At 43.5% G+C, this 25,034-nt stretch overlaps 1 protein-coding gene across 1 annotated transcript in view; it reads right to left on the bottom strand.

Annotated features, from left to right (window-relative positions):
* Positions 1–25,034, bottom strand: part of LOC126215342 (carbonic anhydrase) — a 177,337-nt gene that overhangs the window by 37,019 nt on the left and 115,284 nt on the right. The window contains exons 3-4 of the mRNA XM_049942024.1: positions 24,600–24,641; positions 15,345–15,512 (exon numbers count right to left, since the gene is read on the bottom strand). Of these exons, the coding sequence (XP_049797981.1) occupies positions 15,345–15,512; positions 24,600–24,641 (210 nt within the window). The remainder of the gene's footprint in view (positions 1–15,344; positions 15,513–24,599; positions 24,642–25,034) is intronic.

Below are 25,034 nucleotides of genomic sequence, written 5' to 3'. Positions count from 1 at the left end.
TGTTCCTGTCGCGTATGGTTCGCGGGAAGAACGACTGCCGGAAAGCCTCCGTGCGCGCTCGAATCTCCCTGATTTTACATTCGTGATCTCCTCGGGAGGTATAAGTAGGGGGAAGCAATATATTCGATACCTCATCCAGAAACGCACCCTCTCGAAACCTGGACAGCAAGCTACACCGCGATGCAGAGCGCCTCTCTTGCAGAGTCTGCCACTTGAGTTTGCTAAACATCTCCGTAACGCTATCACGCTTGCCAAATAACCCTGGGACGAAACGCGCCGCTCTTCTTTCGATCTTCTCTATCTCCTCTCTCAACCCGACCTGGTACGGATCCCACGCTAATGAGCACAGGTCGAACGAGTGTTTTGTAAGCCACCTCCTTTGTTGATGGACTACATTTTCTAAGGACTTTCCCAATGAATCTCAACCTGGCAGCCGCCTTACCAACAATTAATTTTATATGATCATTCCACTTCAAATCGTTCCGCACGAATACTCGCAGATATTTTCCAGAAGTAACTGCTACCAGTGTTTGTTCCGCTATCACATAATCATACAATAAAGGATCCTTCTTTCTATGTATTCGTAATACATTACATTTGTCTATGTTAAGGGTCAGTTGCCACTCCCTGCACCAAGTGCCTATCCGCTGCAGATCTTCCTGCATTTCGCTGCAATTTTCTAATGCTGCAAGTTCTCTGTATACTACAGCATCATCCGCGAAAAGCCGCACGGAACTTCCGACACTATCTACTAGGTCACCTTGGTGACCAAGGTGCTTATAAATATATTTATTCATCTACGTCTTTGTTTACATCCGATATATACTATTCATGAAGAAATTGGTCAATTATTTACTGTGTTTTAGAAAGTACAGAGACATTAGTCTACTGACTTACTTCTGTTCTATTCCTTTGATATATGTTTATTTAATTTGTTTATGTATTTAATAAAGTGTGTTAGAGCGTGTTTATGGTCCAGCCCTAGGAATATTTATTTAATTTCAATTTATTTAAATGTAAACACAGTATTTCAAATCTGTTACATTATGTTTGTGAGCGTGCGTTGGCTTGGAGACAGAGCGGGAGCGCTCTAGCCAATCACAGCGATCGTTGCAAAAAGGACAACTGGAGAGACTGTATGGAAGTGGGGAGGACCTGACGCGATCGACAGTAATTGGCCACTTTGACCTCCAATAACTCATGTACTATTTAAGTTACATGCCTGTAATTCATAGCAATTTAGGTTTACACTAATAGCTTTCTAGAAACACATCGATCGAGAAAATCGGATGAACCGTTTAGATTTTGGAAATTCGGTGCTGGGTGTTACTTGTACAATTTATCGTCAAATACTAAACTTTAAGCTAATAAAGATATTGAAAATCTGATTACACCATCAGAATCGTCGTGCAAATAATGGTTTTCTACATGTTTCTTTTTGAGGTATCATGATTCATCTGGGTACTATTATTTTCTTAACGAACTGTGAAACGTCTGCCATTAAGGTTGCACAAAGTCCGCCATCATTGGCACTTCCGGCATGTCTCCTTCATCGACACGGCGTCACCATGGAACTCTCTGGCACACAGTCGGCTGGACCACATGGTCCGGCCATTGTGTGGCATCACGCAGTTGCTAACGAGCCGCGGCTTTCCGAATGGCCCGAGTGGTGGCTGCCAACTCTGAATTTAAAATATTTCCAAGGCGCCACAACTCGCCCGTTACCTCACAATGATGCCAAACAACGACGGAATTTTTCTGAATGACAGTCATTGGGAAAGGAATGGACAAGGTACAGGGACACAGTACTAGAAGTGGCTAAAGAATGTCTTGGAACAGTAGTGTGTAAAGGTAGGATGAAGCAAACAGCTTGGTGGAATGACACAGTCAAGGCAGCCTGTAAAAGGAAAAAGAAGGCGTATCAAAAATGACTACATTCTAGAACTCAGATAGACAGAGGAAGTTATATTGAAAAAAGAAACAAAGCCAAACAGATAATTGCAGCATCCAAGAAGAAATCTTGGGAAGACTTTGGAAACAGGTTGCAGACTTTGGGTCAAGCTGCTGGAAAACCTTTCTGGAGTGTAATTAGCAGTGTTCGAAAGGGAGGTAAGAAGGAAATGACAAGTATTTTGGACAGGTCAGGAAAACTGCTGGTGAATCCTGTTAATGCCTTGGGCAGATGGAGGGAATATTTTGAAGAGTTGCTTAATGTAGGTGAAAATACCAGCAGTAATGTTTCGGATTTCGATGTTCAATGGGATAGGAATAATGATGGAAATAGGATCACATTTGAGGAAGTGGAGAAAATGGTCAATAGATTGCAGTGCAATAAAGCGGCTGGGGTAGATGAAATTAAGTCGGAACTCATCAAATACAGTGGAATGTCAGGTCTTAAATGGCTACACACGATAATTGAAATGGCCTGGGAGTCGGGACAGGTTCCATCAGACTGGACGAAAGCAGTAATCACACCAATCCTTAAACATGGAAACAGAAAAGATTGTAACAACTACAGAGGTATCTCTCTAATCAGCGTTGTGGGTAAAATCTTCTCAGGCATTGTTGAAAGGTAAGTGTGAGTATTAGTTGAGGACAAATTGGATGAAAATCAGTGTGGGTTTAGGCCTCTTAGAGGTTGTCAGGACCAGATCTTTAGCTTACGGCAAATAATGGAGAAGTGTTACGAGTGGAACGGGGAATTGTATCTATGCTTTATAGATCTAGAAAACGCATATGACCGGGTTCCTAGGAGGAAGTTATTGTCTGTTCCACGAGGTTATGGAATAAACGTCTTTACATACATAGTCAGGCAGCAGTTAGAGTTGACGGTAAATTGAGTTCATGGTTCAGAGTAGTTTCAGGGGTAAGACAAGGCTGCAACCTGTCTCCACTGTTGTTCATATTATTTATGGATCATATGTTGAAAACAATAGACTGGCTGGGTGAGATTAAGGTACGTGAACACAAAATAAGCAGTCTCGCATATGCGGATGACTTAGTTGTGATGGCAGATTCGATTGAAAGTTTGCAAAGTAATATTTCAGAGCTAGATCAGAAATGTAAGGACTATGGTATGAAATTAGCATCTCCAAAACGAAAGTAATGTCAGTGGGAAAGAGATATAAACGGATTGAGTGCCAAATAGGAGGAACAAAGTTAGAACAGGTGGACGGTTTCAAGTACTTAGGATGCATATTCTCACAAGATGGCAACATAGTGAAAGAACTGGAAGCGAGGTGTAGCAAAGCTAATGCAGTGAGCGCTCAGCTACGATCTACTCTCTTCTGCAAGAAGGAAGTCAGTACCGAGACTAAGTTATCTGTGCACCGTTCAATCTTTCGACCAACTTTGTTGTATGGGAGCGAAAGCTGGGTGGATTCAGGTTACCTTATTAATAAGGTTGAGGTTACGGATAGGAAAGTAGCAAGGATGATTGCAGATCCTAGTAGATGGGAACAATGGCAGGAGGGTGTCCACAATTAGGAAATCAAAGAAAAACTGGGAATGAACTCTAAAGATATAGCAGTCGGGGCTAAAAGGATTAGATGGTGGGGTCATGTTACACGCATGGGAGAAGCAAGGTTACCCAAGAGACTCGCCGCGGGGGATTTGCCGAGCGGTCTGAGGCGCTCCAGTCATGGACTGTGCGGCTGGTCCAGGCGGAGGTTCGAGTCCTCCCTCGGGCATGGGTGTGTGTGTTTGTCCTTAGGATAATTTAGGTTAAGTAGTGTGTAAGCTTGGGGGCTGATGACCTTAGCAGTTAAGTCCCATAAGATTTCACACACACACCAAGAGACTCATGGGTTCAGCAGTAGAGGGTAGGAGGAGTCGGGGTAGACCAAGGAGAAGGTACCTGGATTCGGTTAAGAATGATTTTGAAGTAATAGGCTTAACATCAGAAGAGGCAACAATGTTAGCACTGGAGGAATTTTATAAGGGGGACTATGCTCCAGACTGAACGCTGAAAGGCATAATCAGTCTTAAATGATGAAGATGATGATGACAATGCGCTATGTCACTGGACCACAACAGTTCTAAATTTGTTTGAACAACATTTTGGATGCCTTGAGCGAATGATTTGGCCACCGTTCGAACTCTTATGGGACATAATCGACAGATCAGTTCGAGCACAAAATCCTGCAATGGCCACACTTTCGTAATTATGGACAGCTATAGAGGCAGCATGGCTCAGTATTCTGCATTCTTCCAACGATATGTTGAGTCCATGCCACGTCGAGTTGCTGCACTACACCTGGCAAAAAGAAGTCCAACACAATAGTGGGAGGTACCGCATGACTTGTCATCTCAGTGCACTGTCTCCACCAACCTGCGTACGTGGCATAGTTTTGAGCAGCCATTGCCTGGATGACGTCGTATGTGGATGTGACCATGTACCTGGTATAACAAGAAACGCGATTCTTTGTACCCTGCGAAGACATTTCCTTTGATACACAGTTCTATCTCGATGATCCAATACCCACTACAGGCCTAGGTGTCGGTGTCGTTTAGTCCACATGGGGTTATGTGGAGTCGTTTGCTGTGGAGACCCATGTTCAAAAATATACTCTGAATGGTGTGCGCCGGCCGAAGTGGCCGTGCGGTTAAAGGCGCTGCAGTCTGGAACCGCAAGACCGCTACGGTCGCAGGTTCGAATCCTGCCTCGGGCATGGATGTTTGTGATGTCCTTAGGTTAGTTAGGTTTAACTAGTTCTAAGTTCTAGGGGACTAATAACCTCAGCAGTTGAGTCCCATAGTGCTCAGAGCCATTTGAACCATTTTGAATGGTGTGCTCTGAACCTTATGCCTGCACCAGCATTATGCTCTGCCGTCAAACCTGCCAGAGATCACTACCTCTCCTGTTTTGCAGAGCAGGGAAGTCAGAGAAATTAATAAACAAACACCAGCTGTAACAAGAGTACATGAATGAACTAAAGCCTCAACGTTCTCTGATGAGGCATGGTCGTCCAACACCTTGTCGTGAGGTCACGATTTCACCATCCTTCTACTTTCCGTAGATGATGTCCAAAGCAATATCAAACACCTTTGACAGTTCACGCAACAGAGATCAAGAGTCAAACAGCTCTAGGTTAGGATCTTGACCGGGCCAAATATCTCACGAAATAAGCGTCAAACGAAAAAACTACAAAGAACGAAACTTGTCTAGCTTGAAAGGGGAAACCAGATTGCGCTATGGTTGGCCCGCTAGATGGCGCTGCCATAGGTCAAACGGATATCAACTGCGTTTTTTTAAATAGGAACCCTCATTTTTATTACATATTTGTGTAGTATGTAAAGAAATATGAATGTTTTAGTTGGACCATTTTTTTCGCTTTGTGATAGATGGCGCTCTAATAGTCACAAACATATGGCTCACAATTTTAGACGAACAGTTGGTAACAGGTAGGTTTTTTAAATTAAAATACAGAACGTAGGTACGTTTGAACATTTTATTTCGGTTGTTCCAATGTGATACATGTACCTCTGTGAACTTATCATTTCTCAGAACGCATCCTGTTACAGCGCGATTACCTGTAAATACCACATTAATGCAATAAATGTTCAAAATGATGTCCGTCAACGTCAATGCATTTGGCAATACGTGTAACGACATTCCTCTCAACAACGAGTAGTTCGCCTTCCGTAATGTTCGCACACGCATTGACAATGCGCTGACGCATGTTGTCAGGCGTTGTCGGTGGATCACGATAGCAAATATCCTTCAACTTTCCCCACAGAAAGAGATCCAGGGACGTCAGATCCGGTAAACGTGCGGGCCATGGTATGGTGCTTCGACGACCAATCCAGCTTTCATGAAATATGCTATTCAATACCGTTTCAACCGCACGCGAGCTATGTGCCGGACATCCATTATGTTGGAAGTACATCGCCATTCTGTCATGCAGTGAAACATCTTGTAGTAACATCGGTAGAACATTGCGTAGGAAATCAGCATACATTGCACCATTAAGATTGCCATCGATAAAATGGGGGCCAATTATCCTTCCTCCCATAATGACGCACCATACATTAACCCGCCGAGGTCGCTGATGTTCCACTTATCGCAGCCATCGTGGATTTTCCGTTGCCCAATAGCGCATATTATGCCGGTTTACGTTACCGCTGTTGGTGAATGACGCTTCGTCGCTAAATAGAACGAGCACAAAAAATCTGTCATCGCCAAGTAATTTCTCTTGTGCCCAGTGGCAAAACTGTACACGACGTTCAAAGTCGTCACCATGCAATTCCTAGTACATAGAAATATGGTACGGGTGCAATCGATGTTGATGTAGCATTCTCAACACCGACGTTTTCGAGATTTCCGATTCTCGCGCAATTTGTCTGCTACTGATGTGCGGTTTAGCCGCGACAGCAGCTAAAACACCTACTTGGGCATCATCATTTGTTGCAGGTCGTGGTTGACGTTTCACATGTGGCTGAACACTTCCTGTTTCCTTAAATAACGTAACTATCCGGCGAACGGTCCGGACACTTGGATGATGTCGTCCAGGATACCGAGCAGCATACACAGCACACGCCCGTTGGGCATTTTGATCACAATAGCCATACATCAACACGGTATCGACCTTTTCCGCAATTGGTAAACGGTCCATTTTAACACGGGTATCACGAAGCAAATACCGTCCGCACTGGAGGAATGTTATGTGATACCACATACTTATACGTTTGTGACTATTACAGCGCCATCTATCACAAAGCGAAAAAAGTGGTCCAACTAAAACATTCATATTTCTTTAAGTACTACACGAATATGTAATAAAAAATGGGGGTTACTATTTAAAAACCCGCAGCTGATATCCGTTTGACCTAAGGCAGCGCCATCTAGCGGGACAACCATAGGACCATCTGGTTTCCCCCTTCAAACTAGACGAGTTTCGTTCTTTGATGTTTTTTCGTTTGATGCTTATTTCGTGAGATATTTGGCCCGGTCACTATCAATGGACCACCGTAGGCAGATGCGCTGACCTCTACGCTACCGTGACACAGATCACTGGAACCATATGGTTTCATTTTATTAAAGCATCTATGCCTGGGTTTCAGGCAGAATCCACCGTTTAGTTCGATGACGAGATGCATAGTTGGAGAGCCTCTGCAATGGTGTTCAAGGTTAGGGGGAATACCAAGCAGGCTGAAGAGTGAAACGGAATTTGTATTGAATAAGGAGACATGCTAGCGTAGTCCGTACAGTTGAGCAAAGCCACTGTGCTAGGGTGGCGTAGTGGTTAGCGCATCTGCCTAGTGAGCAGGAGACACGAGTTCGAACCCCTGCCTTAGTACAAATTTCCATTTGTCTCTACATATATACATCATAGATGTTGGAGAATCATTTGATTATTGGCGGTTACAATAGCCAGATTTACCACAGCTACTGGGCTGATTTGGGAGTATGGGGCCCAATTAGCTTGAGTGTCCAGTTTTCGTGGTATGTTACTGACAGTTTCAGATATGACCACGACAACTACAAAATCTGGGCTGTCATGATGGAATACTGATGCAATCTACGTGCCACCTACGGCACAGCTACTAACCACACAGGAGTGTGCAGCGGGTTGCCGCCCTTCTCAGGCGCCTGCAACATAACGATGGGATATCATGCCTGCAGCAAACGCTCTGGTACCTGCTGGCTCTACATTCGCCAGATATCTACATCTACGTGAATACTCCGTAAACCATCGTACTGTGAATGGCGAAGAGTACCCTGTGTTATTACAAGCCATTTCCTTTCCTGTTCTACGCGCAGACAGAACGAGGGAAAAACGACTATCCATACGCCTCCGTATGAGCCCTAATTTCTCCTATTTCATATTTGTGGTCCTTACGCGAAATGTATGATGGTGGCAATAGGAGCGTTCTGCAGTCAGTTTCAAATGGCAATTCTCTAAATTTTCTCAATAGTGTAGAGTGAAAAGAGCGTCGCCTTCCCTCCAGGGATTCCCATTTTAGTTCCCAAATAATCTCCGTAACACATGTGTATTGTCTGATCCTATCAGTAACAGATCTAGTCATCCAACTATGAACTGCTTCGATATCTTCATTTAATCCGATCTGGTGGCGGTCCCAAGCTCTCGAGCAGTACTCAAGAATAGGTCACACCAGCGTCCTATATGCGGTCTCCTTTAGAGGTGATCCACACTTTCCTAAAATTCTCCCAATAAACCGAAGCTGACCATTCGCTTTCCCTACCACAATCCCCACATGCTAATTCCATTTCATATCGGACTCCAACGTTACGCCATGATATTTAAACCACGTGACTGTGTCAAGCAAGACAGTGCTAATATTGTACCCGCACATTTCGTACCAGACAGGGTTGATAGAAGAGATAGAGAAGATCCAACGGAGAGCAGCGCGCTTCGTTACAGGATCATTTAGTAATCGCGAAAGCGTTACGGAGATGATAGATAAACTCCAGTGGAAGACTCTGCAAGAGAGACACTCAGTAGCTCGGTACGGGCTTTTGTCGAAGTTTCGAGAACATACCTTCACCGAAGAGTCAAGCAGTATATTGCTCCCTCCTATGTATATCTCGCGAAGAGACCATGAGGATAAAATCAGAGAGATTAGAGCCCACACAGAAGCATAGCGAGAATCCTTATTTCCACGAACAATACGAGACTGGAATAGAAGGGAGAAACGATAGAGGTACTCAGGGTACCCTCCGCCACACACCGTGAGGTGGCTTGCGGAGTATGGATGTAGATGTAGATGTAGAATAACTCACATTTTTCTACGTTTAGAACTAGCTGCCATTCGTTTATCACACCAACTTGAATTTTTGTCTACGTCATGTTGTATCCTCCTACAGTCACTCAACTTCGACACCTTGCCGTTCACCACAGCATCATCAGCAAACAGCCGCAGATTTTTGCCCACCCTGTCCGCCAGATCATTTATGTATATAGAGAATGCTGACTTTATCCTCGCCGTCGAGGACAACATACTGGGTTCTGTAACTTAAGAAGTCTTCGAGACACTCCCATATCTCGGACTGCAGTGAGGTACAGTGTCAAATGCTTTTCGTAAATCTAGAAAAATGGAACCTGCTTATTGCCTCTGATCCGAAGTTCGCAGTATATCATGTGAAAAAAGGGGAACTGACTATTACACGAACGCTGCTTTCTAAAAGCGTGCTGATTCGGGGACATACGCTTTTCGGTCTTTAGAAAATTTACTGTATTCGAACTCAGAATGTAGTCTAGGATTCTGCAGCAAACAGTTGGTATTGGTTTGTAATTACGAGGGTCCTGAGCCGTGTGTGGTTCGTGTTCCCGCCTTCATCTATTTTACACCCTGTTTTTTTTTAACGTACTTCCACCTTACGACGTTAATTTAAATTACTACTGCCACTGAGTTGCTGCTTTGCCTGACCGTGAGCTGCGTTAGCAGCGCGTATCGGTGTACCGCCGCTCGTAGTGTTGACTGCTATTACTTCCCGCTCGTTGTCTGTTGTGAGTTATTTGGTCCCAGTTCGGATCGAGAGTTCGGGTTGCGAGTTACTGCTAGACGGTTGGAACGTTTCTGGAGCGCAGTCTGGACCTGCCAGTCGGGGAGTTGCAATGCGGCACTAGTGCAGTCGGGTTGGAGCAGCAGTGAGGTCTGCGTCGACATGGCTCGCCCGACCATTGCCGCCACGCATCACTTGAGCCGGGCCACGGTCGTGGTGGATCGTCGGTCGGTCGTCCTACCGGACGACGCGTTTTGCCTCGCCGATCGTTCATGAGTCGGCTGTGTGTGTGTGCGTGTGTGTGTGTGTGTGTATGTGTGTGTGTGTGTGTGTGTGTGACACCCGATTTTGTCTTCGTGTGTACTTAGTTACTGTTGGGTATCGTTCGGGTCTTCGTGCAAGTGTTTGTCAGGTTGTGTGTGTAGTTGGCGTGATTTCCTTTGACAAGTTATTTTAAATGTTGTCGGCATACTGGCTCTGAGAGGTCGGTTTTCTCAACGGGCGACGTGTAGCTGGTTCTCTGAGCGCTTCTGGCCCCCTTCAATTACCGTGTTCTGGAACTTGGGTCGTTCCTTTCCTGGTGCAGGAATGTCGTTTAGCCAGTGGGCGTGTTTCTTCTGCACGGTTGGGTCAGAGCCAGTATTTCCGCCGTCGTGTGTTCGGAAGTGAGTGGGAGACGCACCAGCAGTGCAGTCGCGACGGAATAGCAGTCTGTCGGTCGGTTGGTACGGACCTGGGAGGACTTCTCCGTGCGGTGCAGTTGGCTGGGTCCGCTGGCGGTCCCTGCGCAATGTCGTAGCGTGTTTGGAGCTGTCCGATCGCTACGAGCTTCGTGGTTCACCGACCCAGGACGTCGGAGTGTAGTTTTCACAGCTAATACATACTCCATTGTGCATACTCACGTTTGTGTCCTTTGTGTTTGAGTCCTCATGTACTGATTGATGGGAAGCAAGTCGTTGTGTCGGTCGGTCCGTGGCTGTCCCCTGGTTGGTTTCCGACGGATCAAGTGTAGCTGGGCTCACCACCTGTCTCGCCTAAGTGAACGAGGGCAGACCGACCTCCCTGGAGGCTTTCTGAGTGCCACCGGTGTTTAATTATCTGTTGTCAGCTATTTCAAATTTTAGGCTTATGGTTATTGTTTATTTGTTAAAATTTTGCAAAATTAATTTTTAAATTTATCTTTTAAACACTGCGGCCTTCTGCAATTAAAGATTATATTAATATATTTGAAATTTTGAAGTTTCATTGTGGCCCTCAGCCATTGGTATTGCACCTTGCATATCCTGTTTCTTTAAATTATTTTGTTGCTATCTTAATTGGATTTTTATCTTGTTAAGATTTCTTGTTGGAGGCCTTCGGCCGTGAAAGAGTTGCTAAATTACAATAAATGATAATTATAAGCAGAAACTGAAATGAAATGTCGTGTGACTAGGGCCTCCCGTCGGGTATACCGCTCGCCTGGTGCAAGTCTTTCGATTTGACGCCACTTCGGCGACTTGCGCGTCGTCGAGGATGAAATGATGATGATTAGGACAACACAACACCCAGTCCCTGAGCGGAGAAAAATTTCCGACCCAGTCGGGAATCGAACCCGGGCCCTTAGGATTGACAGTCTAATGCGCAGACCACTTTTTTTTAATTAAAAAAAATCTCAATTTGTTCGCTTTCGTTCGTTGCATCTGCTCGTGGGGGACGTCGTAATACATCCATATAAGTTCGTTGTTGATCGATTAACTCAGTTTTTTTTATTATAGAGGGCTGCTAACCCTCTAACCGAACACGCTGAGCTACCGTGCCGTCGAGCTACTGGGGGCGGACGATTAGAAACAGCAACTGACTTCAACCGTTAGCCCTTTCCACAATCCTATTACCTGTTCTGTCCAGAGGATTTAGCCGGCGTCTCAGGTCCGTTCTTTTACCCTTCTTATACACAAGAGTCACCTGCGCTTTTTCCCTGTAGCTTATGACTTCGCGCTGGCCAAGAGATTCGCGATAAATGCAAGCTAAGTAAGGGACCAATGCCGTAGAGCACTCTCCGTAAAACTTCACTGGAATTCCACCTGGACATGATGACTTACTTGTTTTCAGCTCTTCCTCTATGCTAGGTATGCTTATTACTATGTCTTCCACACGGGGGACTGCGATGGTCAAACGACGGCATATTTTACGATTCTCCTGCGTGAACGACTTCTTACAAGCGGAATTTAAAACTTCAGCTTTCATTTTGCTAACTTCAACTGCAACACCAGACTGATCGACGAGTGGCTGTATGGAAGCCTCAGACCCGCTTAGACATTTTGCATAGGACAGCGCTGCTATCAACTGCCCTAGCCCGTCGCTGCGAGTCATATGCCATCATCACGATTTCCGGGTACTCCTTGGCCGGACAGCTTTATCTACATCTACATCCATACTCCGCAAGCCACCTCACGGTGTGTGGCGGAGGGTACCTTGAGTACCTCTATCGGTTCTCCCTTCTATTCCAGTCTCGTATTGTTCGTGGAAAGAAACATTGTCGGTATGCCTCTGTGTGGATTCTGATCTCTCTAATTTTATCCTCATGGTCTCTTCGCGAGATATACGTAGGAGGGAGCAATATACTGCTTGACTCTTCGGTGAGGGTATGTTCTCGAAACTTTAACAAAAGCCCGTACCGAGCTACTGAGCGTCTCTCTTGCAGAGTCTTCCACTGGAGTTTATCTGTCATTCCGTAACGCTTTCGCGATTGCTAAATGATCCCATAACGAAGCGCGCTGCTCTCCGTTGGATCTTCTCTATCTCTTCTATCAACCCTATCTGGTACGGATCCCACACTTGTGAGCAGTATTCAAGCAGTGGGCGAACAAGTGTACTGTAACCTAATTCCTTTGTTTTCGGACTGCATTTCCTTAGGATTCTTCCAATGAATCTGAGTCTGGCATCTGCTTTACCGACGATCAACTTCATATCATCATTCCATTTTAAATCACTCCTAATGCGTACTCCCAGATAATTTATGGAATTAGCGCTTCCAGTTGCTGACCTGCAATATTGTAGCTAAATGATAGAGGATCTTTCTTTCTTTGTGTTCGCAGCACATTACACTTGTCTACATTGAGATTCAATTGCCATTCCCTGCACCATGCGTCAAGTCGTTGCTGATCCTCCTGCATTTAAATATAATTTTCCATTGTTACAACCTCTCGATATACTACAGCATCATCTGCAAAAAGCCTCAGTGAACTTCCGACGTTATCCACAAGGTCATTTATATATATTGTGAATAGCAACGGTTCTTCGACACTCCGCTGCGGCACACCTGAAATCACTCTAACCTGGGAAGACTTCTCTCCATTGAGAATGACATGCTGCGTTCTGTTATATAGGAATCTTCAATCCAATCACATCTTGGACCTACTGATAACAAACAGACCCGAACTTTTCCACTCTGTAAGGGCAGAACAGGGAATCAGTGATCATAAGGCCGTTGCAGCATCCCTGAATATGGAAGTTAATAGGAATATAAAAAAAGGGAGGAAGGTTTATCTGTTTAGCAAGAGTAGTAGAAGGCAGATTTCAGACTACGTAACAGATCAAAACGAAAATTTCTGTTCCGACACTGACAATGTTGAGTGTTTATGGAAAAAGTTCAAGGCAATCGTAAAATGCGTTTTAGACAGGTACGTGCCGAGTAAAACTGTGAGGGACGGGAAAAACCCACCGTGGTTCAACAACAAAGTTAGCAAACTACTGCGAAAGCAAAGAGAGCCACACTCCAAGTTTAAACGCAGCCAAAACCTCTCAGACAAACAGAAGCTAAACGATGTCAAAGTCAGCGTAAGGAGGGCTATGCGTGAAGCGTTCAGTGGATTCGAAAGTAAAATTCTATGTACCGAATTGACAGAAAATCCTAGGAAGTTCTGGTCTTACGTTAAATCACTAAGTGGCTCGAAACAGCATATCCAGACACTCCGGGATGATGATGGCATTGAAACAGAGGATGACACGCGTAAAGCTGAAATACTAAACACCTTTTTCCAAAGCTGTTTCACAGAGGAAGACCGCACTGCAGTTCCTTCTCTAAATCATCGCACAAACGAAAAAATGGCTGACATCGAAATAAGTGTCCAAGGAATAGAAAAGCAACTGGAATCACTCAACAGAGGAAAGTCCACTGGACCTGACGGGATACCAATTCGATTCTACACAGAGTACGCGAAAGAACTTGCCCCCCCCCCCCCCCCCCCTTCTAACAGCCGTGTACCGCAAGTTTCTAGAGGAGCGGAAGGTTCCAAATGATTGGAAAAGAGCACAGGTAGTCCCAGTCTTCAAGAAGGGTCGTCGAGCAGATGCGCAAAACTATAGACCTATATCTCTGACGTCGATCTGTTGTAGAATTTTAGAACATGTTTTTTGCTCGAGTATCATGTCGTTTTTGGAAACCCAGAATCTACTCTGTAGGAATCAACATGGATTCCGGAAACAGCGACCGTGTGAGACCCAACTCGCTTTATTCATGAGACCCAGAAAATAGTAGATACAGGCTCCCAGGTAGATGCTATTTTCCTTGACTTCCGGAAGGCGTTCGATACAGTTCCGCACTGTCGCCTGATAAGGTAAGAGCCTACGGAATATCAGACCAGCTGTGTGGCTGGATTGAAGAGTTTTTAGCAAACAGAACACAGCATGTTGTTATCAATGGAGAGACGTCTACAGACGTCAAAGTAACCTCTGGCGTGCCACAGGTGAGTGTTATGGGACCATTGCTTTTCACAATATATATAAATGACCTAGTAGATAGTGTCGGAAGTTCCATGCGGCTTTTCGTGGAAGATGCTGTAGTATACAGAGAAGTTGCAGTATAAGAATATTGCAGCGAAATGCAGCAAGATCTGCAGCGGATAGCCACTTGGTGCAGGGACTGGCAACTGACCCTTAACGTAGACAAATGTAGTGTATTGCGAATACATAGAAAGAAGGCTCCTTTATTGTATGATTATATGATAGGGGAACAAACACTGGTAGCAGCTACTTCTGTAAAATATCTGGGAGTATGCGTGCGGGACGATTTGAAGTGGAATGATCATATAAAATTAATTGTTCGTAAGGCGGGTACCAGGTTGAGATGCATTGGGAGAGTCCTTAGAAAATGTAGTCCATCAACAAAGGAGGTGGCTTACAAAACACACGTTCGATCTATACTTGAGTATTGCTCATCAGTGTGGGATCCGTACCAGATCGGGTTGACAGAGGAGATAGAGAAGATCCAAAGAAGAGCGGCGCGTTTCGTCACAGGGTTATTTGGTAACCGTGATAGCGTTACAGAGATGTTAAGCAAACTCAAGTGGCAGACTCTGCAAGAGAGGCGCTCTGCATCGCGGTGTAGCTTGCTCGCCAGGTTTCGAGAGGGTGCGTTTCTGGATGAGGTATCGAATATATTGCTTCCCCCTACTTATACCTTCACCCAAATTATTTCACATTTCGGATCTCCGTCAATTTCCTTCGATATTATTGCACTTTTTATCGCTATAAACACGTCTCCCCCTTCACTGTCCAGCCTGTCTCTGCGGTATACATTCCAATCTGAGTTTAGAATTTCATTACTGCTTACATCTGGTTTCAGCCAGTCCCTAGTACTATGTGGGCATTGTGACCGTTTATTAATGAGAGCAGTTCTGGGATCTTTCTGTAGACACTCCTGCAGTTTACTATTACCACATTAATATTGTCATTCCCTGTTACGTTTTGCCTACTCCTACCTTGTCGCGTCTCAGGAGGCGTTTTTTCGGGCCTAGGGAGGGAATTCTCTAACCTAAGAAACCCACATGTGCACTCCACACATACTCCACTACCCTTGTGCATTTTACAATGTTTTTTTTTTTTTTTAGAGACGACTCACCCGAGTGTCCGGTGTTGGTGGCGACGACGGGCCCGGGCAGCAGGTTGTGGAAGCCGACCATCTCCAGCGCCGGGATGGGCAGCCGCTGCGCTCGGTGGCTGATGATGCGGATCGGTGACTGGTACTTCCCGGCACACGCGTCGCTGTGTTCGCTCCACAGCTCCTGCTCTGCAACCAGACGCGACCTTTTCCAACGTGCTTGACTAATGTACATACGTAGAATAATGAAAATGTCTTCCGGGGCGAGGATTTGAGCCTAGGTTGGGTTGTTTGGGGAAGGAGACCAGACAGCGAGGTCATCGGTCTCGTCGGATTAGGGAAGGATGGGGAAGGAAGTTGGCAGTGCCCTTTCAAAGGAACCATCCTGGCATTTGCCCGGAGCGATTTAGGGAAATCACGGAAAACCTAAATCAGGACGGCCGGACGCGGGATCGAACCGTCGTCCTGCCGTATGCCAGTCCAGTGTCTAACCACTGCGCCACCTCGCTCGGTTGAGCTCAGGTCTCTGGCTCACTAGGCAGGTGCGTTGCCTCCTACGCCACCCTGTCACAGTGGCTTTGCACAACTCCACAGGGTACCACGCCTCCTCCCTCAATCCAAATTCTCGTGCACGTCTCAGCCAACTTGGTATTTCCACTAAACTCGAACAACATTGCTTGTAATGGGACTCCTCCTCTAGCATTACTGTTCCTCAACAGTAGTTGTCGATACCAGCATTATTTTTCGAATTTTGGATGGGTCAGTTTTATTTCAGCTGGATGGAGATTTTCACTCTGCAGCGGAGTGTGCGCTGATATGAAAATCTCATTCTGGAAACATCCCCTAGGCTGTGGCTAAGCCATGTCTCCGCAATATCCTTTCTTTCAGGAGTGGCAGTTCTGCAAGTTTAGCAGGAGAGCTTCTGTAAAGTTTGGAATGTAGGAGACGAGATACTGGCAGAAGTAAAGCTTTGAGGACGGGGCGTGAGTCGTGCTTGGGTAGCTCAGTTGGTAGAGCACTTGCCCGCGAAAGGCAAAGGTCCCGCGTTCGAGTCTCGGTCCGGCACACAGTTTTCATCTGCCAGGAAGTTTCATTGCGTCAGCTGCTTTTCTGAAAACTTTCATATAATTTTATACATAATATGTTATATTAATTATGTTTGAATACCTTGTGGGAGTGAACAGTGATAAATGTTGTCACGAATATTTACTATCAGAAACAGTCTTGATCACAAATTATTTATTCTGGTGAACGGTTTCGGCCACAACTGTGGTCATCTTCAGACCAATTAGTAAGAACATCCTTCTGGTGGTAAATCACTACCAATTCACCACCAGGAGGTTCTTACTCATTGGTCTGAAGATGACCACAGTTGTGGTTGAAGCCGTTCACTGGAATAAACAATTTGTGATCAATACTGTTTTTGATAGTAAATATGTTATATGTCAAGCTAAAATTTATGAAATGAAAGTATTTTTTATTTTACAATGTATAAGTACTAACTCTGAATGCACAAATAAATTTTTTTGGAAATATTGTAAATTGCAAATTATTTGGCACACTTGTTAAGAAAAATTGTAAACCCTTTGGAATGTGGTTATTACCTTAGAGTGAAGTAGTACTAAGCGTGATCTGGTGAAATCGGACGTATTTCTTGTATTTTGGGCGAACAACGTAATTTAGGCTTTGTTAATGTGAAAATTCAAAGACTGTATCGCGACAAAATATATTAACGTAACAACACAAATTCTGCAACAACAATCTTCAAATTTATTTATAGCAATTCAACCATCAGCACCTAAAATGTGAGAATTTCAACTTCAGCAATCTGACTCTACACGAAAAGCTAAGTAGACTAGAGTTTATAGTAATCTTCGCTTCACTCAAATTTTTTCATAAAAGACCTTGCTTATTGTGGGAAACAGCTGGTATTACGAAGGATGGTGGTGATTACAGATTCTTCAGCTGTGTTGGAATGGCGTCTTAGCATCCAATGAAACGGGGAATCCTGCCTGGAACTCAGGCATAGATGCTTTAATTAAATTACACTACGCGGTTCCAGAGACTTTTCCGAATCTCAAACATCTATGATGTGTATACAGGGTGATCCATTGATCGTGACGAGGCCAAATATCTCACGAAATAAGCGTCAAACGAAAAAACTACAAAGAACTAAACTTGTCTAGCTTGAAGGGGGAAACCAAATGGCGCTATGGTTGGCCCGCTAGATGGCGCTGCTATAGGTCAAACGGATAACAACTGCGTTTTTTAAAATAGGAACCCCCGTTTTTTATTACATATTCGTGTAGTACGTAAAGAAATATAAGTGTTTTATTTGCACCACTTTTTTCGCTTTGTGATAGATGGCGCTGTAATAGTCACAGACGTGTAAGTACGTGGTATCACGTAACATTCCGCCAGTGCGGACGGCATTTGCTTCGTGTTAAAATGGACCGTTTACCAATTGCGGAAAAGGTTGATATCGTGTTGCTCTATGGCTATTGTGATCAAAATGCCCAACGGGCGTGTGCTATGTATGCTGCTCGGTATCCTGGAAAGACATCATCCAAGCGTCCGGACCGTTCGTCGGATAGTTACGTTATTTAAGGAAACAGGAAGCGTTCAAAAAATGGTTCACATGGTTCTGAGGTCATCAGTCCCCTAGAACTTAGAACTACTTAAACCAAACTAACCTAAGGACATCACACACATCCATGCCCGAGGCAGGATTCGAACCTGCGACCGTAGCGGTCGCGCGGTTCCAGACTGTATCGCCTAGAACCGCTCGGCCACCCCGGGCGACAGGAAGTGTTCAGGCACATGTGAAACGTCAACCACGACCTGCAACAAATGATGATGCCCAGGTAGGTGTTTTAGCTGCTGTCGCGGCTAATCCGCACATCATTAGCAGACAAATTGCGCGAGAATCGGGAATCTGAAAAATGTCGGTGTCGAGAATGCTACATCAACATCGATTGCACCCGTACCATATTTCTATGCACCAGGAATTGCATGGCGACGACTTTGAACGTCGTTTACAGTTCTGCCACTGGGCACAAGAGAAATTACGGGACGGATGACAGATTTTTTGCACGCGTTCCATTTAGCGAAGAAGCGTCATTCACCAACAGCGGTAACGGAAACCGGCATAATATGCACTATTGGGCAACGGAAAATCCACGATGGCTGCGACAAGAGGAACATCAGCGACCTTGGCGGGTTAATGTATGGTGCGGCAATGTGGGAGGAAGGATAATTGGCCCCTTTTTATCGATGGCAATCTAAATGCTGCAATGTATGCTGATTTCCCACATAATGTTCTACCGATGTTACTACAAGATGGTTCACTGCATGACAGAATGGCGATGTACTTCCAACATGATGGATGTCCGGCACATAGCTCGCGTGCGGTTGAAGCGGTATTGAATAGAATATTTCATGACAGCTGGATTGGTCGTCGAAGCACCATACCATGGCCCGCACGTTCACCGGATCTGACGTCCTCGAATTTCTTTCAGTGGGGAAAGTTGAAGGATATTTGCTATCGTGATCCACCGACATCGCCTGACCACACGCGTCAGCGCATTGCCAATGCATGTGCGAATGTTACGGAAGGCGAACTACTCGCTGTTGAGAGGAATGTCGTTACACGTATTGCCAAATGCGTTGACGTTGACGGACATCATTTTGAGCATTTACAACATTAATGTGGTATTTACAGGTAGTCTCGCTGTAACAGCATGCGTTCTCAGAAATGATCAAGTTCACAAAGGTACATGTATCACATTGGAAAAACCGAAATAAAATGTTCAAACGTACCTACGTTCTGTATTTTAATTTAAAAAACCTACCTGTTATCAACCGTTCGTCTAAAATTGTGAGTCATATGTTTGTGACTATTAGAGCGTCATCTATCACAAAGCGAAAAAAGTGGTCCAACTAAAACATTCATATTTCTTTACATACTACACAAATATGTAATAAAAATGGGGGTTCCTATTAAAAAAAACAACGTAGTTGATATCCGTTTGCCTATGGCAGCGCCATCTAGCGGGCAACCATAGCGCCATCTGGTTTTCCCCTTCAAGCTAGACAAGTTTCGTTCTTTGTAGTTTTTTCGTCTGGCGCTTATTTCGTGAGATATTTGGGCCGGTCACGATCAACGGACCACCCTGTATATGGGTCCAGATCAGCCATAATCTCTCTAACCTTATCTTTGTGGTCCTTACGCGAAATATACACCAGCGGCAGCAGAGTCGTTCTCCATTCAGCGTGAAATGCCGGTTCTCTAAATTTGCTAAATAGTGTTCCTCGAAAATAGCGTCACCTTCCATTCAGTGATTCTAATTTCAGTCGCTGAAGCGTCTCCGTAATACTTGCGCGTTTTCCGGACGTACCAGTAACGAATCTAGGAGCATCCCTCTGAAATGCTTCAATGTCTTCTTTCAGTCCGATCTTGTGCGGATCCCAGTCACTCGCACAGTACTCAGCAATGGGTCGTACTAGTGTCCTACATTCGGCCTCCTTTACACATGAACTGCAGTTTCCTAAAATTCCCAATAAGCCATTCGCTTTCCCTACTACAGTCCTTATATGCTGATTCTATTTCATATTGGTTTGCAACGTCACGTCCGTACCTTTGACCGGCATGTCTGTTTCAAGCAGCTCACTGCTAACACTGTGTTTGTTTTTGCTGCTCATTTGCATTACTTTACATTTTTCTACATTTAGAGCCAGCTACCGTTCATGACACAAACTAAAAATGTTGTCAAAACTAGACATGATTGTCTTTTTGGGATTTCCGCGATCGTTCTTTAAATAAAAATATGGCATTTCAGTCTTTGATCACTATTATTTTATTTTCAATGACCAGTTTCAGGCCAGCTGCCCATCTTCAGATCTGTTAGATAAAGTTAAAAATGTAATTAACGAGAGAGATATAGTTACTGACAGAACTATCTTAGTTTACAAAAAGAAATTTTGGAATTTATTAAATGCCAACATACCGTAATTGCAGTTACAGGGTAACCTGTCATTACAGAACTATTGGTTTGCTGTCATAACTAAAGTAATTTTTAATCTGTTAAGACCTTATATCACAGTTTGGAGAAACCTGATTGGTAATATTAAAAAGTATCCTCTATCTATAAGAATTGTGCACATGTACTAAGATGTTATTTTTTGCACCGTACATATTAATGGCGAATATACTTCTTAATAATAAGACAATTTTTAAAGGAATAACATCTGAATAATCTTTTTCGTGTGGATCATGAACTGAAATAATTTACACTAATTTAAAAATTTATAAAGAAACTTAAAAATGTAATTAAAACATATAGATATTCTTTCTAAAATGAGCCTTTATTCTTCTTTGTATTGATTGGTGGTGGAGAGGATTTCCCTACGTCAGAATGCATACAGCGCCACGCGAAGTCCTCGTCCGCCGCGCCCAATTCACCTCGCCGCCAGTACACTGAGGGCCGTTCCGCTGCAGCTGGTTGTTACTGGAGCGTGCTGTTGCATTCAAGAGCAAGCCCAAAACAGGTCTTTAAAAATCTCATAATAACTCCTGTGCATAAAATCACTTTGCTCATTAAGTAGTAGATCCGGGTTTTTCCTTTGATGAGCGTATATTTCAATCTCTTCGAGCATGTTGAGATAGAGACTTTTTGGAGCTTTATGTAGCACCTCCATTTGTTCATTTATATTGCTCACATCATGTTTTCTATCCTTTACATGCGCTCCAAATTCTGTCTGATTGCTATGACTGCAATGTTCCCTGTACCGAATTTCAACATCCCGCCCTATCTGCCCTACATAATAACTGTCACATTCAGCACATTTGATCTTGTATACTCCGGAATTGTTGTATTTCATTTGTTTTGTCGTTGCTGGTTTATGTCTTAGTCTATGTGCCATTTGCCCTTCATTCTGGAATGCCACAGCGATGTTTTTTTGAAAGCATTTAGCAATTCTTTCCGACACACACCCATTGAGTCAGAGTGAATATTCATATGTTATTTCTTTAAAAATTGTCTTATTATTAAGAAGTATATTCGCCATTAGTATGCATGGTGAAAAAATAACATCTTAGTACATATGCACAACTCTTATAGACAGAGAGCACTTTTTACTGTTACCAGTTAGGTTTCTCCGAACTGTGATATAAGGTTTTAACAGATTAAAAATTACTTTAGTTATGACAGCGAACCAATAGTTCTGTACTGAGAGGTTACTCTGTGACTGCAATTATGGTATGTTGGCATTTAATACATACATTCCAAAATTTCTTTTTGTAAACTAAGATAGTTCTGTCAGTAACTATATCTCTCTTGTTAATTATATTTTTAACTTTATCTAACAGATCTGGAGATGGGCAGCTAGCCTGAAACCGGTCATTGAAAATAAAAAATAGCGATCAGAGACTGAAATGCCATATTTTTATTTTATCTAAATATTGTGAAGTTGTTGCGTACATAGTTCCACATAGTTGGCGCGCACACAACTTTCCCACTAGAGCGCGCCCCGCTAAGCATAACAGCGCAGGCGCAGCGCTCGTCCATCTCCACACTACGAGATGGCGCTGCCTTAGAGATGGACCAAATTCTGCTTCCGCCGATCCGCGTATTAATATGTAACGCAGCCAATGAGATTGCTGCTAACGTAGAACCTTTTCTCATCGCGGATCACACTCGCGCAGTGATACTTGAACGCACCAGGTATTAAACGAGTGTACAGACCTCCGATTAGTCAGTCTGCATTTGTTTGCACCAGTCTGTAACAGTCTGCATTAGTCTGTACCAGTCTATAGTCAAGTTTCAGTCTGCGCCTAATAAGATTACGACATTCCTGTACATAGCCATGAAGATAAACGAATAGACACTTTGTCAAGTATCAGAGATATGTGAGAATAAGATTAACGTACCAAGACTAAAGGAACTTCAGATTGTCAATTGTAAACAGCATCCAGAATAAAGTTATGTAATGTCTATGGTTGTTACTATTTTAATAAATGTGTGTGAAAATTAATCAAGTTCTGTTTAAAGCTGGTCACCGTCGATCTGCTACTGTAAGCGTGCAAGTGGTATTTCTATTGTCTGACCTAATGGCAGAAGATAAACACGCCACGATAAAACCACGAGATATATTGCTGACACTCACATACTTTGTTAGAGCGACAAGTCAAATAATCTGATGGTGTGTGTACCGAAGGTCTTACAATATGCACACCACAAAAGTAATTGAAGTAATCTTGTATCTTTTCCTGCTCGGTTAGCCATGCACTCTAACGCACGGCTTTCCGGATTGTGAAGGAGTGCCTGGTCCCCGGCACAAATCCACAGGACGGACTTGTGTCGAGGTCCGGTGAGCCGGCCAGTCTGTGGATAGTTTTTAGGCGGTTTTCCATCTGTTCGGCGAATGCTGGCCGGTTCCACTTATTGTGCCTCAGCTACACTTTGTCGGCGATTGCTGCGCAAACAATTTCTCCACGTACATGTACCCCACCGTTACTCAACTACACAAACATAGGGGCTACACTGATTATAATCCATCCCAAAAACCATCAACATAAAACATTGCAAAAATTTTATTGTTGTCAAGAAAAAGTGTAACTATGAATTACGTAACTTCAGTCAAATTAATTAAAGAATAACGTCAGCTTTCCTATTAAAGAATAACGCCAGCTTTGGTTATAAATACAGCCACTTATTATGACAGCCCACCAGCAGATAATAGAATATAATAAACCAGAGTAAGTATATTCATGTCGCAGTTCGATGTAGCAGTCAGATGGCGATCCAGTAACAGTAAAAAAAAAGGTAAGAAACAGTTTTGGGTTATTGCAGATAACGACTGAGGGCCACGACGACGACACATTCTATGTTTCGTCGAAATAATCAGAAAATATCTTTTAATAAGCAGCAATTAAATTTGTATGCGAAGATTGAGAAAGAGAATAAATTTCAAAGGGGAGATTTCATTTGTTGTTATTAAGCAAGAGATAGAAATCCTAAGGGAAGGTTACATAGGTTATTGTAAAAGGGAAGGTTATCATTAACAAAAGAGGTACAGTGGAGACGGGAATGTTACAAGGAGATCCCGGGTTCGAGTCCCGCTCCGGACACACATTTTCAACATGTCCCCAATGATGTATATCAACGCCTGTTTCCAGCTAGGGTGTCGATTTAATTATCATTTTATTCACGGTCATCAATGGTATCTGTTCTTTCGGGAACAGATACTACTTTCACATATAGTTAATAATAAATTAAAAACTTAATAATTCATTTATAATATACAGTAAAAATAGAAATCCGCCGATACGCTGCCTCTGTCAACATAATATATCTTTATCTGCATGTAGCCCTTCAAAACGTAAAAGTTACCACGAAAAATTACCTCGAGTTTCTTCAACCTGTTTTCACCCCCTAGCACTGACTAACGTAATGCCCAAATGGTACGATTCTCGATTACAACATGATTTTCGAACAGAGTTTCGAAAAGGTAGAATCAATAACAGAATACTGGTGATTTTTTGCATTGCATTCCACTTATCATTTTTCGAGAAAAGCAGCGAGTGGTCGACGGACTACGTTTCCTTTTATCCGCCTAATTAATGCAATATTTTGATTGTATGTATCTTGGAACTGAGACAGCCAAAGGTTTCCAATTTTTAATCGATTTCCATATTTATTACAGGAAATCGGAATAACAAACCGAAAATCGGTTATTTCAGAAGCCAGTTATTCAGAACGGTTTTAACAATCAGATTAAAATGGCGCGGAGAAAAACCGATTCAACCGAAAACTGGTTGTCTCAGCGATAGCCGCTACAGCTACCTCAGACTGTCCACACAGTCTGTACTGATACACGCAGTTGGCCCGAATGATTCCCATCGCAGTAACAACCATCCTGTTCGAATTTCTTGTACCACTTCACTATGCTGTTGCAATATCGTGGCGTCATTTGAAATTTGCCACGGAATGCTCTTTGCACACTCACTACCGATTGACAACGGGCGAGTCCTAGTGCACACAATGCTTTCTCCGCCCGCTTATCTGCAATTTTCAGCAACTACTGTCTCTGGCACCCGTTTTGGCTGTTTTCCAAACTAACCTGCCAGCAACGCGTTAAGAAGAAAGAACCACTGTAAGAGTTTATCCTTCACATATTGTATCGTTTGTTTTGTTGTGATTAGCCATTTTCCACGCCATTTTCTAAAAAAGGTTTCACGGACTTTATAATCACCCAGTGTAAAAACATTTATCTTACCTTCTTTTGTGTATCCGAAGAGATGGTTCCCATGACTAGACACTGCAACAAAGAACAGAATAAAAATAAAAATTGTGACGTCGTGTTTCTCATGCAGGTGATTTACGTTTATTAAGGGGACCACACCGTGGTTCAGATCGAAAAAATATCGATTTTCGGTTTTCATCATATTTGGATAGATTAAGGTTTTATTTAAGTACCCTGAAAGGATTTTGCATTTAAAGAGCATTTTCCTACTACGTGTGTTTATGTGCCATGCCCACTTTTCTGTCACCCACTTTTCTGCATATATTTTAGATCTTTATATCCCATACATTGCACGTTAGGCATTTTTTTTTACTCCCGAGTGTGTTGGCTACCCTTGGAATGCAACAGTCGGTATTCTTTTGTTTCTGCTGTTTGTAAACAACACGATGTCAAATACGTGGTTAGTTT

The sequence above is a fragment of the Schistocerca nitens genome, chromosome 12, assembly GCF_023898315.1.
Source record: "Schistocerca nitens isolate TAMUIC-IGC-003100 chromosome 12, iqSchNite1.1, whole genome shotgun sequence".
Classification (NCBI taxonomy): domain Eukaryota; kingdom Metazoa; phylum Arthropoda; class Insecta; order Orthoptera; family Acrididae; genus Schistocerca; species Schistocerca nitens.
Note: the sequence above shows the minus strand (reverse complement) of the source record. Positions and strands in the feature narration are given on the sequence as shown.